Source organism: Palaemon carinicauda, chromosome 1 (assembly GCF_036898095.1).
Source record: "Palaemon carinicauda isolate YSFRI2023 chromosome 1, ASM3689809v2, whole genome shotgun sequence".
In the NCBI taxonomy this organism is placed as follows: domain Eukaryota; kingdom Metazoa; phylum Arthropoda; class Malacostraca; order Decapoda; family Palaemonidae; genus Palaemon; species Palaemon carinicauda.
Window position 1 is genome coordinate 293,090,560 of NC_090725.1, and position 14,960 is coordinate 293,105,519.

The following is a 14,960-nucleotide window of genomic DNA, read 5'->3' on the forward strand; positions in this document are numbered from 1 at the left end:
ATTCACATTTTCTGCCATAGGAGCAGGAAGATGTGACTTTCTTGAAGGCTCACTCCATACCAACCCATACATAATGGTACCAAAACAAGCCTCCATACCTACCCATACATGATAGTACCAAAACAATCAGAGGCATACTTGCAATCAAAACCAGTCATTTGGGTCTTAGACTAAGTGATGATAGAATTATCCGTGCTTTATCTGTACTTAGTCCTAACACCTAAAATAATCTTGTGGATTCCAAAGAGCCAAATCTTGAGAATATTATTATTACTAGCCAAGTTACAACCCTGGTGGGAAAACACTGAAGCCTTTAAGCCCAAGAGCTCCAACAGGGAAAGTAGCCCAGTGAGGAAAGTAAATAGCAAATAAACTATACAGTATATCATATTAAAGACTAAAAAGTATAAAATAGATCAATTATGTATAAACTATTTTAAAATGAGACGATGTCAACCTGTTTAACGAGAATTTATAACATGAACTTCTGAAATAGCACCGATTCAACAGATAGATGGAAGATAATTGCACAATCTTGGTCACAGCTGGAATAAAACTAATAGAATACTGCTGTAGTATGATGGAGAAGGCATGGCTGCTAGAATTAACAGCACAGCTAGTGCTATGTACAATATGGTTACATTCTGGGAAAGTCTGATTTAAGAAAAGTCTCATGCAACATGCATAAGGAACTAAATGAACAATGGTTTCAGAGATTAATACCCAGATCAGAAATAAGTAATTTAGTAGACCACAAGTTTCTATCCAACAAATTAGGATGATAGTCAGCTGCTGAAGACTGGGAAGGAGAACATTTATAACATTTCCCATGGATAGACTGATCACCAAAAATCGTTAGGAAAAAAAAAATTCAAAAAGCTGTTTTTTTTTCTCTCCCTCTCTCCTAATGCAACTGATGAAACTACTGATCACCAAAAATCTTGAAAAACTTTATTTAAGCCAATTTTTTATGCTCCGGAAGAAACTGACTAAATATGCATCTCAGAAGTAAATTTGAAATCAAGGATCAGACCCAGGGTTATAAATGAGTTATATATACAGTAGTTATAGAGACATTGTCACTGCAAAGATCTGGATGTTGGGAAGCTTATGTCTCAGACCTACTTACAATCATACCTTGAGTTTTATTAGGATTTAAGTTCATAATTTTGAGTCGCTGACGTCACTAACAACTTAAGAGCTTCAAAGGAAAATCCCTTTCCACACATTCATCCAAAATGAATTTTAACTTTTGACACAGAAATGTTTGCCATTTACTCAAAATTTTATCATCAAAACACAAAGCAATATAAGGGAGGCTGTTAAATTATGGAGGAGGTAGAATCAAGAGTTAAGAGACTTTTGGCCAATCACTCGTCTTCAATACTGAAAACACCATTTTGTTGAAAATGAGCCACCTCATGACTGGTATCTCTCAGTGGTAAAAAGTTATATTTCACTCCAGTCCTAGCATTAGATCAATGTTTTATTTACCCTGAAATGAATTTTGTTAAATATCCTTATACCCAATTTCATATATAACGTAGGTTGCACAAGGTAGTTAAAGTTGAAAAATCATGTATGCTGATAATACATAGCAGATGTAGTGCATCTTAGAACATGTAAACAATGTGAATGCCGTATATCATAATTGATAGCACTATTAAATACTGAATATATGTTACTGGGTTGTGTATGTATTGGACATTAAGTTTTGTTGTCATTGTGATGGGACATGCATATTAAAAGTTTAGTAAAGTTTAATCTTAAGTTTAACAGCATCAAAACGAAGTTATTTTGTTGATTTAGACATATGAGGGTACGGTATATATCCAAAGTATATTTACCGTTTGTTACCCCGAAGCGTTATTTAACAAATATTCATGCTTATGCATTTCTGGAACTTTGGTATTTATTGGCATTTGGACATGAACTAGCCCTTGTTTACAAAATTAATTTTATGTAGGTTGAGTTTAGTTTTATTATTGTTGAAGAAAGGTATTATGGACCTGTTTATAGTTCTTTAATGATTGCAAGTTTTTTTTCCAATTATAACTATTTTCTCGGTTTGTAGTTAGTTGATCACAGTGAGCAACAACTTGGTTACACCATGCAAATGTAGTTTAGGGGCTAATGTGCAGCACATTCTGAATTTTACATAAATCATTCTGTGCATTAGTGTGTTAATGGTATTTTCTAGTGGACAATAACTGGCAAAAGTGAAGTTGCATTCTTTTAGTATGTGCAAATCACCATAAATTCTGGCCTTTGTTATTTTTCCCCTTTGCCACCATTTGTTAAATTTCACTTATCGGGTTCTTCAACTCTTGTTAATATAGTATGCTGAATTTTTGCTATGTGGAAATAATGGTTGATAGAGGTTTTGGTGGCTTCTGGCTTCCTTGGAGAGTGGTGGAATTAGAGTCCTAGGTCTACTTGTTTAGATCATGAAATTCTTACAATGGAAAATGCCTTTATAAGGCAATGGTCACAACAATTGTCCAATACCTGTATTCATATTTAGATATATATAGTTATTTATATATGCTGTACACAAAAATGTGTGAAAGAAGTGTTAGCATTTGTTAATTTGCTGTGATTATGTTCTTATGTGATGTTTGGCTAGTGTTGTTTGTTGATTAACTGATATCTCACAGAACCCAGGTATTGGTGTTTGATGATGCTCTGCCTTGATGATTATGACCTCTTAGTTTCTCTTAGTTGGAAGGTTAGGCGCTAATTCTTGGATTTCGGTCCCCCAAGATGTCTTGGGGGTGAGGTTATAACGAGTGGTGATGTTATCAAGAGATTGTAATTTTTTAGTTTTATTAATGTTCATAGAAAGAAGGGATGCTTTGTTTCTGTCTTTTTGTCAATATTGTGTTTACTTCCTCCAGATTGTTATGATCTTCATTGACTTTGTTTCTCTAGGTGTTGTCGATTTTGTGAAATAGATCATCTTTGTGAGGAATGCGAAGGTTTGACTGTTCCCCATGTGGAAAAGTACATTCATATTGTTGCATATCAGATTAAAAGTTCCAAAACATAAAAGGAAACTAACTTTTAAGGGAAAACTACTAAGAAGATTAGGCTAGTTGATTTACAGTGGAGATGATGATAATTCTACTCCAACCATTATTGAGCATTCAGGTATCAAAGCGTGAAGGTTCCAAAACTAAAAACAGGAATCGAAGGTAGTACACCCTCCCACTTTCTAATATGGTTGTGCAGACCGCAGGATGTGTAGTCTTGGTCTAAGGCAAAGAAGTAATGGGTACTCGGGGCTATAGGGCTGTCTCTGAAAAATTCTGGGATATTCGAAGAATTTGAAATCAAATTTGTCGGTGGGAATAGATAAATCGACGACTATGTTCCAATCTAAGTTCAGAGCACCTTCTGTCGCTGATCAGGAGTCCACATTTGGAGCTATATAGAGATTTAGTTGGAGATTCTCTTATGTTGTAAACAGGTCTATCTGGAGATCTGGTTCTAATTCCAGGACCTCCCAAAATACTTTTTGTCCAGGATTCACTTGGTCTGCATGCTTGAACTGGCTGTCTGCCACCTATAATATGGAAGTTTCTCTTGGATGAATCCTCTTCAATGTCAGGGAAAGTGCCAACACATTTGTGAGAAACTTTGCAAATTGAGGGGGATCATTTCCTGAACATGAAAGTTTTCCTCTGTATGAATGATCCCAGAAACTGGGGTAGAGACCAAAGGAACCAACCAGTTGCCTTTGGTGTAGCCCGAGACCCGATGATCATCTTTCACCGAATGGGCAGCAGAACTCGATGGTCCTGAAATTCCGTCTGAGCTGCCCTTCTCCACACCCAGTGGAGGTCCTTTACTCTGTTCTTCAAGACTGTCTACTATAGAGGCAAATTGAAGAAAGCCCAAGATCTTCAATTGCTGTCTGGATCATAAGGGGCTAAAAACAAAGGATCGGACTCGTTCAGAATTCTCAGCTGAGATGCTTTCATAAGGCTTACAGTGACTGTCACCAGATTCCATTGGAGACCTAACCACTGAAATACCCTTTTCGGTACCAGTCTTGACTTCCCTAATTTGGTCAGGAAACCCAGTTCCTGCAAAACCTTCAAGTCTTGAGTAGCATATTTGTGACAATTCTTCTGTCTCTGTCCAGACCAACCAGTCATCCAGTTAGGTTATGACATCAACTCCCTGCAGTCGCAGCAAGTTTGATACCCCTGGGGAGATTGAAGCTAAATGCCATTGCCTTGAACCTGTACAACCCTCTCCTGAGCCAAAACCCTAGGTAAAGTAGGAAGTGGTTGGCAATAGGGACATGCCAATAGGTGTCTTTGAGCTCTCTCTTTAGTACAGGTCGAAGCCCCTTGGTATAATAGTTAATGGACCAGTCTGGTCGTCATCCTTTATGGGTCGCATCTGATGTGTTTGTTGCGGTGAAACAGGTCGTCTCTCTGGGGAATCTTTCTTCAACATCCTGAATAGTCTGCCCTGGAAATGTAGGAATTTACACTTTTCTTTTGACTCATTTCTGCAATATCTTGCTCATGAAGTCCAGCATCTTGACAAAAACTGTGGCTTCCTGGAGGTTCTGTTATCTATGACCAACAGAAACCTAGGCAGATTGAAAACCCAAAACCGGGGAAGATCATAGATATGACAATCCAAAATAAATACTTTATTTGAATAAAGAAATTTTTGCTATACTATGATCAAAAGCTGCTTCAGAGAAAAGTCTACGATTTTTGAAAGCCATGTAGATGACCCCCATTGTCTCATTTGCAATATAACTGTCTGGTAGATTTACTTGCTCACCTGTTTCCTTGGAACCCACATAGCACTTCCCTAAAATAAGTTTTTCATTTGTTAAAACTCATTTTTTATTCCTCATGATTTCTTTTTCTTGTATAGCCTAGGTTTGCCAAAAATGGTGTTTTGGTAATAAAATATATTTTAACCATGCAGATTTCAAGTAATAAAACTGTTAACATTGAGAATAACAAAGCTATGCACAGACTGATATTTATAATGTGAAGCATGTAAATGATGATGTTTTTAAAAGTAGGTACACAAATCTAGTGTAAATTATATTTTTTTCCTTTTTTTTTTTAATGCAGGTACTCAAATCTATACATGCATATCAATTGCTGTTCTCTTTCTACAATATACTGTAATACATTACTTGTTCAATATTAATTTTAATATATTTTTTACAGTAATTTATAAGAAATTGGGAATGATATTTAATAGCAAGAAAGCAGTCATTACAGCACAAATCACGATGTACAGTATATTCTATGATGTTTTGGCCAGAAAATATCTAAGATATCAAGGGGGGACATATGTGTTTCAAGAAATGTAAATCGTTTGAAACCAGTATAAATATTAATGTACAAAAGTGCGCATTGCTTTTAACCCTTTTACCCCCAAAGGACGTACTGGTACGTTTCACAAAAGCCATCCCTTTACCCCCGTGGACGTACCGGTACGTCCTTGCAAAAAATGCTATAAAAATTTTTTTTTGCCTATTTTTGATAATTTTTTGAGAAAATTCAGGCATTTTCCGAGAGAATGAGACCAACCTGACCTCTTTATGACAAAAATTAAGGTTGTTAGAGCAATTTAAAAAAAATATACTGCAAAATGTGCTGGGAAAAAAATAACCCCCTGGGGGTTAAGGGTTGGAAATTTCCAGATACCCCGGGGGTAAAAGGGTTAATAATGTGCTCACAACCAAGTTGGAAATTAGGGGTTGTTTTGCCTCTTTAATAATCATAACTGTAAACATTCCCAACATCTCAAACATACTGTCATACAAAGAGCAAATGGTTTATTACAAGGTATCTATATTATAGCTTATAATTTACAAAAAAAGATTGGATTATAGAAGCATATCCACTGCTCATATTGAACAAGTGAAATTTACACATTCTTTTGAAATAATCAAAATGTCTTCTAGGAGCACAACTGCTTTCTATTATTCCTTAACACTTTTAAAAGTTTAATAGTTATAGTGCAGATTTTGATTGTATAGAAATTTATTTCATTATTTTTATAGAACAAATATGTAAGCCAAAAAAAATAAACAATTGTATATTCTAGGGTAAAATTATAAGGGGGAGAAAACTTCAGGTTAAGCAGAACCATTTATTTAAATTGGTTACTGTACTTGGATATATTTTAAATAAGGTTTTAAAAATTTGGGTATTAGTAGGTAAGGGAACTATAATAGAATGCTGTGTAACTGATTTGAAAACTCAATATAAACACTGGTACTTTATTCAAATAAAGTTAATTTTTTGCTAAGCTCTGATCTAAACCTTTTGTTGATTTTAACTTCTGATTTCATTTATTCTGTAATTATAACTAACATATAGGATGAATCATGTTATACATTGTCAGATATTTTAAATTGTTTTCCCCCCTTACAGAATAGTCACAGAATAAAATGGTTAGTTTAATTTTTTTTAGGGATAAAATAGATTAGCAAAAATGGTACAGTACTTTATAAGAAAGTTGAGAATTCTTTATTTAGTCCAAAAAATGTCTCCTTTAAAACTTAGGCATCATCTTAGCAAAACTATAAAATCACGGGTCTGAATGCTGCATGATTGTTTTATTTTTTACACTAAAAATTTAATTCAGCAACAGTGTGAATTATACAGATAATGTTTCTTTATCTTTTTCAGTTCCAGCCTTCATTTTGTATACTATTTTACTCTGTGTACCAACAACTTTATTTAATGCAATCATTAAAATTTTTTATTGCTAATACAAACATAAATTATTTTATTGTCATTATCCAATTAATAGCTAGTTCGATGCAACCATTTTCAAGATTTTATTTTACATTAATATTCATTTTAAATATTTTGTTCAGGTTCCAAAGGTGACAACAAAGAAGGAAAGCGGCACAATCCCAGAAGATCTAGCCAAACGCCCGGAAATAACTATTACTCCAATCCCAAGATCCATAGGTAGTATGGTTCCAGGAGGTCCTCTTCATGATCCTTTATCAGGTGTACCTCCAGGTTTGAAAGGTTTACAGCTTGCTGATCTCATGACCTTGGAGAATTTTAAAACCACCTTTGGGATGTCGGCTTTACAAGATTTGGCTAAGATAGCTGAAAGGTAAGACACACCCCCCCCCCCAATAAAATATCCCTACTGTAGTTGGAGTTAGAATCAGTGATGTATATGATTTATTAGATTTAGTATCAATCTTGCCTTATATTTTTATTCTGTAAAAATGTGTGAGGAATATTTGCACTGGGACAGTATACTACATTTAGTCTTTCAAATAAAATTTTCAATTTAAATAGTTGAATGCTAATAAAGATTTTTATATAGGTAATATAGATACCTAATCACTTAATTTAATTTCAGGTATGAAAAACCTTTACAAGAGCCAGCAACTAAAAAATTGAAAACAGAAGATGGTGCTAGAGTTAATGGAGCAAATTCAAGAGAACGTGGTAATGGCCGCCCGTCTGTCATCCAAGAGACTCCAGCAAGCAAAGCAGGGTTGCCTGCTGTACCAGGTTTAGTATCGGCAGATATGATAAGACAGATGAATCTTCTGGAGGCCAAGTTATTACTTCCTGCTCATCAAAGCAACAAAACTATCAGTGCCATAGCACAATTACTACCGCAGACTAGTATATTTCCAGCGCCAGCACCAGCAGCACATCAACCTCATTTAAGTAAAGCCATGAGGGATCATAATCCTATAAGACCTGATCCACCAAGAGTCATACAATCACAGTCTGTTTACTCTCAAGCAAAACATATTTATGGAAAGCCAACGGCAGATGTAAATAAAATGATGAGTGTTAAGGACACAAATAAAAGTGCTAGTCCAGAAATAGAAATTCTGGATTTAAGTCGTCCAACAGGAAATAAAAGTAGTAAACCTCCAAAAACTGAAAGACCCGAGATAGAACTGTTAGATTTATCTACTAGGCGAGATATAACTGTGTCACCAGTTTCTAAACCAGGTACAAGCAAAAACTGTAGCAGTAATAGGATTCAACCCCCAAGTGTGAGTATAAAATCTTCAGATCATCCTGCCAGACAATCACCTAATAAGCCCCAAGGTGGAGCTAACCCAGTTTCAGCAGCTCTTGCAGCTGCACAAGGTCTACCACCTGGTTTAGGAGGTCTACCGATAAATCCTGCCGCTCTACTACCGTACCTGTCACCTATGCTATCTCCGGGAGTTAAACCTAATTCTGGAGCTGGAGGGTCACCACATATTTCTATATTTCCTTTCATGGACCTTGCCGCGTATTACAATATGTTACCCCAAGGTTTAATTCCTACAACGAGTAGTAGTGGTAGTAGTAGTGCGAGTACTACAGCAGCGCAGCATATGGCAGCTCAGCTTCACCTCAGTTCATTAGGCCTTTCTTCAGGGTTGTCAGGCCTTACACCTGATGCCCTAGCTAGCTTGGGAATATACAAGAACTTCCTACCCCAGGGAAATCTTCCTGCCCCCCACTTCCTTTCAGGTCTCATGTCACCACATAATCATAACCCGCCCACAAGCAAGTAACATTACCATACCCAGTCACATCACATTTCATCTGTTCCTATAATAATCATCATTCATCTCTAAATTATGTTTTTCCAGAATCCAGAGATCATTTTAGTTGAATAAACATTTTTTTCTTTCTGTTACCAGTTGTATCTACCATATTTTGTCTGTCTCCAAGAATGATTTATCTTTTAAATGTGAAAACCAGTACAAAACTTATTGCAAAGACTTATGCTTCCATGGTATATTGAAGAAAGTTCTTGATGGTTTATAAGATACCATTTTATTTTATTTTTTTCATTGGCGTTACCAAGATTTTCTATTTCTGACGATGTGGTTAAAATTTAGTACCAAGATATAAATAGTTAGGTGCTTTTGTTATACAGCACAAATATTGTTTTTAGCCTTGAATCATCTTTATAACAAAAGTTTGCAATATACAGTATATATGTTTAGTTAAGACAAAAAATAAAAGGTGGAGGCAGACAGCCCGTTTTCAGTATTGTTTATTTGATTGAAGCTTCTTTGCCTACCTCCATAGTCATTATATTAATGTTCATATTTCTGTTTTTCATCATCACCTCTCCGATTATCATATCATTGCTCACATCACCATTGCTACCACAGCCTCCTCTCTCCCACTGATTGTCTATACTGGCCTGCCATTTTGAGCTGGATTTAACTTGCATCGAGTTTCTAGGGTACACTATTTTCCTCCTCCTTTCCTTGATAGGTAGGGTATCTATATTTATGTAACAAGAGGTATAGAATCTGTGTTTTATGAAGAAATGCACCAAAGTCTCTTAAGCATAATCAACTAGGCAGTATTTGCCGTTTGTGCAGGTGCTTGATGCTCTTGGCAAAATTGTTTGAAAGTTATTACATGTGATTGTTTGCATTTTAACCTTTTGGTAAACTTTCATCATAGCTGCATGAGAAGTGCCTAATTGTGGAGAAAAAAAAAATATTCTCATGATGGGTGAACTAAACTTACAAGTGTAAATTGGTATTGTCTTTCAATATTTTGTATACGTAATTGCATAGTAGAAAATTTAAAAGGACGAGGGTTGCAAATACTGGTTAAATTTGAATATGGCCGGAGGCAAGTTCTATGCAAATTTATAGATAATTTGAATAATTTATATGTTTTGTCCTAAAGTAAAACATTTTATAAACATTATGATCAAAATGCTTGTCACGTATACAAAAAATATAAAATTTGATAATCTTTCTGGAAAACTGCTTGAGAATTTTTATTTTATTTTATGACAGCCAAGTATCTCATCTCGCCTATATAAATTGGAATTGACATTTTGTCCATTTTTTCTTGTACTTTTTTGTTATATATTGGTTGTACATTTGAAGTAGCCAATATTATTTTGCAAGGATTTTTACCGGTGTGCAGTATACTGCATCATCACAATTTAAAATTGTAATTATTTTGTAGTAATTTTAATCTGTATTTTGATAGGAACTCGGATTCTTCGAGAATGATTAATTTTCAAATTTTGCAATTTAGCAGTTCCTTTAAAATAAACCATGGTTATGCTTGTCAATTATATACTTTTTTGATTGCTTGGTTTTATAGAAAAAAAGTCTAGTTATGGGAAGCACATGCTTATCATCTCCATGAGGGTAAATTTAAAAGTATAAACAATTAGGTACAGTAAAATTTTGACAATGCAATAAAGTTGTTTTTTGCAGGAATTTATTTGAGTTATGCAATACATGGCATTATTTAAAACTATTCCTGAATTTGTTGATTAACCAATATTTTGTAATTTTCCCCACTATTTTCTTCTTCATTGATCTACTATGTATGCAGGAAACCTAAGAAATTGCTATGCAAGTTAACATGCCATTGGGAGAAGGGCTCTTTTGGTACCTGGTTTAGAGTAAGATTTTTCTTTTGGGTTCAGTAAGTGCCTACTTTGGTTCAACTTATTTTCTAATTATAATGTGGAAATGTAAATATTTGATTTCTTTTTTTTTTTTCCAAAAAATTTTTATTGTAAAAGGATACTAGGTTAGTTATTTTTTGTAATAAACTTTTGTAGTCATAGCCAGAAAGACAAATGCCTAGCTGTGGTTTATAAAAAAAAAATAAAAAGTATATATATATAAATATATATATTAGTGGGAGCTGACTTTGTCTTCTACCCATAAGCAGTTACGAGTTCATTCGCGACTACCTCGAGTGTCAAGATATGTACATTCAGAAGCTCATTCTGGAGGTAAAATCTGAGAATGGAACAAAGCAAGAAACAGTGATCGTGGATTTGTATTATTATTAAATAAGATAGTCTCAAAATGAGAAACACTTTCTATATAATTGGCTTAATGAAAATATAAGTAGTCTTTATCCAACTCTGATCATTGTAGTTTTGTTCGGTTTTCCATTATTTGCCTCTAATAGTGTGTCATTTGTTTCTCCATGAGAACCTTTTCAAATGTAATTTTAACTTGTAGATATGTGTCTTGAAGATGATGGTCCTTCCATAAATGTTATGTTGCATCTCATGATTGACCAAAGATTTCAATACATTCATTCTTGTACATACTTTGTGCAAATCTTATCATATTTGTACATAATGGAAGTGTTTTAACCAAATAGAAAGGACCAAGTAACATTAGTATAAAAAAGAAAAAATGGTAGTTGGAAGGCATTAGTCTGCCAATTCCCCAACTTGTTCTTTTCTCCCGAAAACTTTGGCAATTCTTACCTGAAATATACCTTTTGTACCAATGTAAGGAAATTATTAATGTAATAAAATGACTTTGAGTAAGTTTAGCTTTTCTGTTAAGACTTTTCTCATTACTTCACAAACTTAACCTACTTAACCTACTTTAGGGAAATTTCCCCCCAATGTATTTACTAGATATGAACTGATTTATCCATTGCCTCAAGTCTAGTGCATGTTCTACCTGAATTTCCTTCTAGTCTTAATCATTGAAGAATTATCTGAATGTATTATTTCCATAGGTTAACTATTTATTTCTGTGCATATTTGTCCTTTAAATAAGATGATTTTGGCGCAAGCTGTTATGATTGTTACAGTCGTTTACGAAGTTAACGACAGGTAGTGTGCGCGGGCAAGAGGCCCTGCCCAACCACATGTTGGAACAACCTCACTTTGAATTCTTTAGGGGGGCATATTTGTTCGCTGTTATCCCTGTATGCAGGACGTGGCTTCAGGTGCAGTGGCAGACCCGAGGACTAAGCCTCCTCCGGAGTTCATCTTGGTCAACACCCTCGAAGACATCAAAGAAGTCTTTCACTTCTTCCATTCCTCAGATTGACTCTGTGGGCTTTTCAGATTCTGGTGGTGTGTGGGTTTTCCCCAATTGTTGCTGTATCACATCAAAGTGACCCACCAGCAACCAATGGAACTGCTGGATAGCTAGAAAGGCTACTCTCATCTCTAGGAGATTTCTAAGCTGATACCTTTCGGACTCGGACCAAACGCCCAAGACCAAGTGATGCATCAAGTTAGAAAGAGGGACGAGAAGATCTAGTCCTTTAAGGAGGTTTTCCTCTGCCACACACCACTGAAGATCCATCACTTGATCCTGTCCTATATGGACTAAGATGTCCGGGGAGCCGGAGTGTTGGTTCCACACGGACTCAAGCTGCCATTGCAGGGATCTTGTCCAGAGGGGGCCATTGGGAACAAGACAAATCAGGGTGGGAACAAGACAAATCAGGGAAGTAAGGTGGCCTAGGAGGTGTATAACCATTCCCAGGCTGGAAGATTTTCCTGTCTGAGGAAGGGTCTTGCTACTTCCTCTATCAGCCTGTGTGCTCTGTCATCTGATGGAAAGACCTTCTGGCAGTTTGGTGTCTGCAGTATAATCATACCAAGATATACCAGTCTCTGAAATGGGAACAATGACTTCTTGAGATTTATCATGATCCCCAGATCCTGAAAAAACTTGAGAAGCATGTCCTGGTGATGAAAAAGGGGTTATTGCCGAGTCTGCTAGAATCAGCTAATCATCGAGGTATCTTAAGAGACGTATGTTGTTCTTGTAAACACAAGATGAGATGACACTAGGGGCGAACACCCTGTTGAAGACCTGGGGTGCTGTTGTGAGACTTAGGCAGAGAACTTTGACCTGCTAATGTTTGTTCTCGTATGAACCAGAAATACTTCCTAAAAGACAGATGGATTGAGATCTGGAAGTATGTGTACTGGAGATCCAGTGTGCAGCTGAAGTCCTTTGGTCTTACTGCCTGGATGACTGTGTCTGCCGTATCCATTCTGAACGGAGTTTGTAGAACAAACTTGTTCAGGGGCGAGAGATCTATGACTGGTTTCCAGCCTCCAGACGCCTTTTTGACAACAAAGAGTAGACTGCAGAAGCCTGGAGACCTGTCGAGGACCTATTGGAGAGCACCCTTCTGCACCATGATCTGGACTTTGGCCCCGAAGGGCCAGCTCTCCTTTACGGATCTCTTCGTAAATGAGCTCAATGGAATTGGATCCAGAGTCAAAGGGAGGGCTTGAATGAACGGGATGCAATACCCCAACGCCAATCACTGCGATTGTCCAGGGAACTACCCCATGGGGCTGTCACCTCTGCCAAAGGCATTGCAGACATCCTCCCACTGGTGGACTGACGAGAGGATTGCCCTCACGAGCAGGAGCGTCCACCTCGGTGCCCCCTATAACCTCTTTTCTTTGAAAGGTTTGGTTTCCCTTCTGGTCTTTAGCCTGAAAGAACCGCTTAGACACCTTGGCACTGGATGTCAAGGGATAAGATGTGTTGGGCTTATCTCTGGGAGGTTGAAGAGCCCTCCCATATGGTCAGAGAATCCTTAGAGGATTTCCTAACCTATCAGCTGCTCTTTCTACCTCCTCCGGGGTTGAAGAGAGCGGATCCCTCAAGGGTCGAGTGAGTTTCTAAGGTGCACAACTTCCGCTTTTGGCATCTGCTTGTGGAATCTCCCAATCATGGTATGCCTTCTCTTCATGATTGCATTCGTCCATAGGTTACCCGTGTGGTGGGAAAGGAACTCCAGAGTTCGGGTACAAGAAAGACTCCAATGACCGCCTTGCAGATTCCTTGGATAAATCCTCTGATCTTACAATGTAGCTTGACCATACATCAAGTCACGATGCAGCTTGCATGACATACTTCGTGCCTTTCTCTATGTTGAGGAGCTCAGTTGTAGGAAGTGAGGCTCTCGATGTGTTAAGGTAATGCACGAAAAGACTCCTAGTAAGGGATCTTTTTACTGTGAGGTCGAGGATCAGGGCAGGAAGGGACTTTTTTTCATCTCTCAAAACTACTACTGCGATATGAAAGGAAGTGGAAGAGCCCTGGAAGAAAGCCTGCTTTCTGTGAGATGGCTTTTCTTCTGGCTGCTGTCAATCTTTTCGACCAGGGCAATACTGCACTGGTCTTAGGGGGTCTCTGGGTGCTAACCATTTGGTCCAGTACCATGTCCTTACCTTCCTGAGGAGTGGTATCAGGTTCTGATAGCTTGCTGATTGACCTCATACAGGCTAGGACTTGCCAGAAGGCGTATTCCGACTCCTTACGTTCAGCTTTGGAGTGGTACTTTGGACTTTTTGCTCTAGGGAGATATTCGAAAACAGTGCCCAGAAACTCGTCTATCACCAAGCTCTTACCCACAGGAGCCTGGGGTAAGATGAAATCGTCAACTGGTTCATGAGGTCCCTCCCACCTTAGCGGATCTCTGATTTAACTCCGGGCTCAGAGTTTCCCTCGCCTTCGCATTCTTAGGAACCATTTTCGAGTCTTTCGACTCTATGAGGAGGGAAGTGCTCTTCCAGGATGGAAGGTCTGGGAGGAGCCTGCGGTTCTGTCGGAGCGAAAGATTCGGGAATTAAGGATTGCTCATCTCTGGGTGGTCTAGAGACCAGGCGGTGTTCTGGAGGAACAATCTCTAGGGTGTTGAGGGTTGAAAGGTCGAAGGGAAATCCTCCAGAGTGAGCCTGTATCTCTGCTTGACCGAGGTTGGAGGCGATGGGCATGAGGTGGTGTACCACGCTGCATCCTCCTTTTTTTCCTTGTTGTCAACCTGTCTTCTGAACGTATTAAAGTAAGAGGGAGTTTTCCAAAGGTTTGAGACAACCAAGGATGTACCCTGTCCTCAGCTCTAGGTGGGGGTGACCTCTGCGCTGGAGGGACGTTAGGCTGACTAACCAGGGCAGGTTTCCTCCTGGGAATTGCAGATGAGGAAGCAATAGATACCGACCTATCAAGTGGGATACTACGTTGTCGCATGGTGACGCGTTGGCGAGTGATAGCGCGCAGGTGAACGATCGCGCGAGGGCGAGCTAGCAGAGGGCGAACCATGTCCTTCCAGAATCTCTGGGCGACGACGTGTTGGAGACCGCGTGCGCGCAGCGGTAAGTCACGCGGGCGATCCGGAGATCGCTGATGTTCAGGTGATCGCTGACGC

The 14,960-nt window shown here is 37.9% G+C and overlaps 2 protein-coding genes across 7 annotated transcripts in view; one reads left to right on the plus strand and one right to left on the minus strand.

Annotated features, from left to right (window-relative positions):
• The window catches only part of LOC137657776 (uncharacterized), a 62,604-nt gene extending 51,291 nt beyond the window's left edge, over nt 1–11,313 (plus strand). For all 3 annotated transcript variants that reach the window (XM_068392304.1, XM_068392287.1, XM_068392297.1), the window contains 2 exons: nt 6,872–7,122; nt 7,378–11,313. In XM_068392304.1, coding sequence (XP_068248405.1) covers nt 6,872–7,122; nt 7,378–8,545 — 1,419 coding nt within the window. In that variant the 3' untranslated portion in view covers nt 8,546–11,313. The remainder of the gene's footprint in view (nt 1–6,871; nt 7,123–7,377) is intronic.
• LOC137657808 (uncharacterized) overlaps nt 1–14,960 on the minus strand; it is a 334,329-nt gene that overhangs the window by 212,709 nt on the left and 106,660 nt on the right. The gene's annotated exons all lie outside the window — the stretch shown is intronic.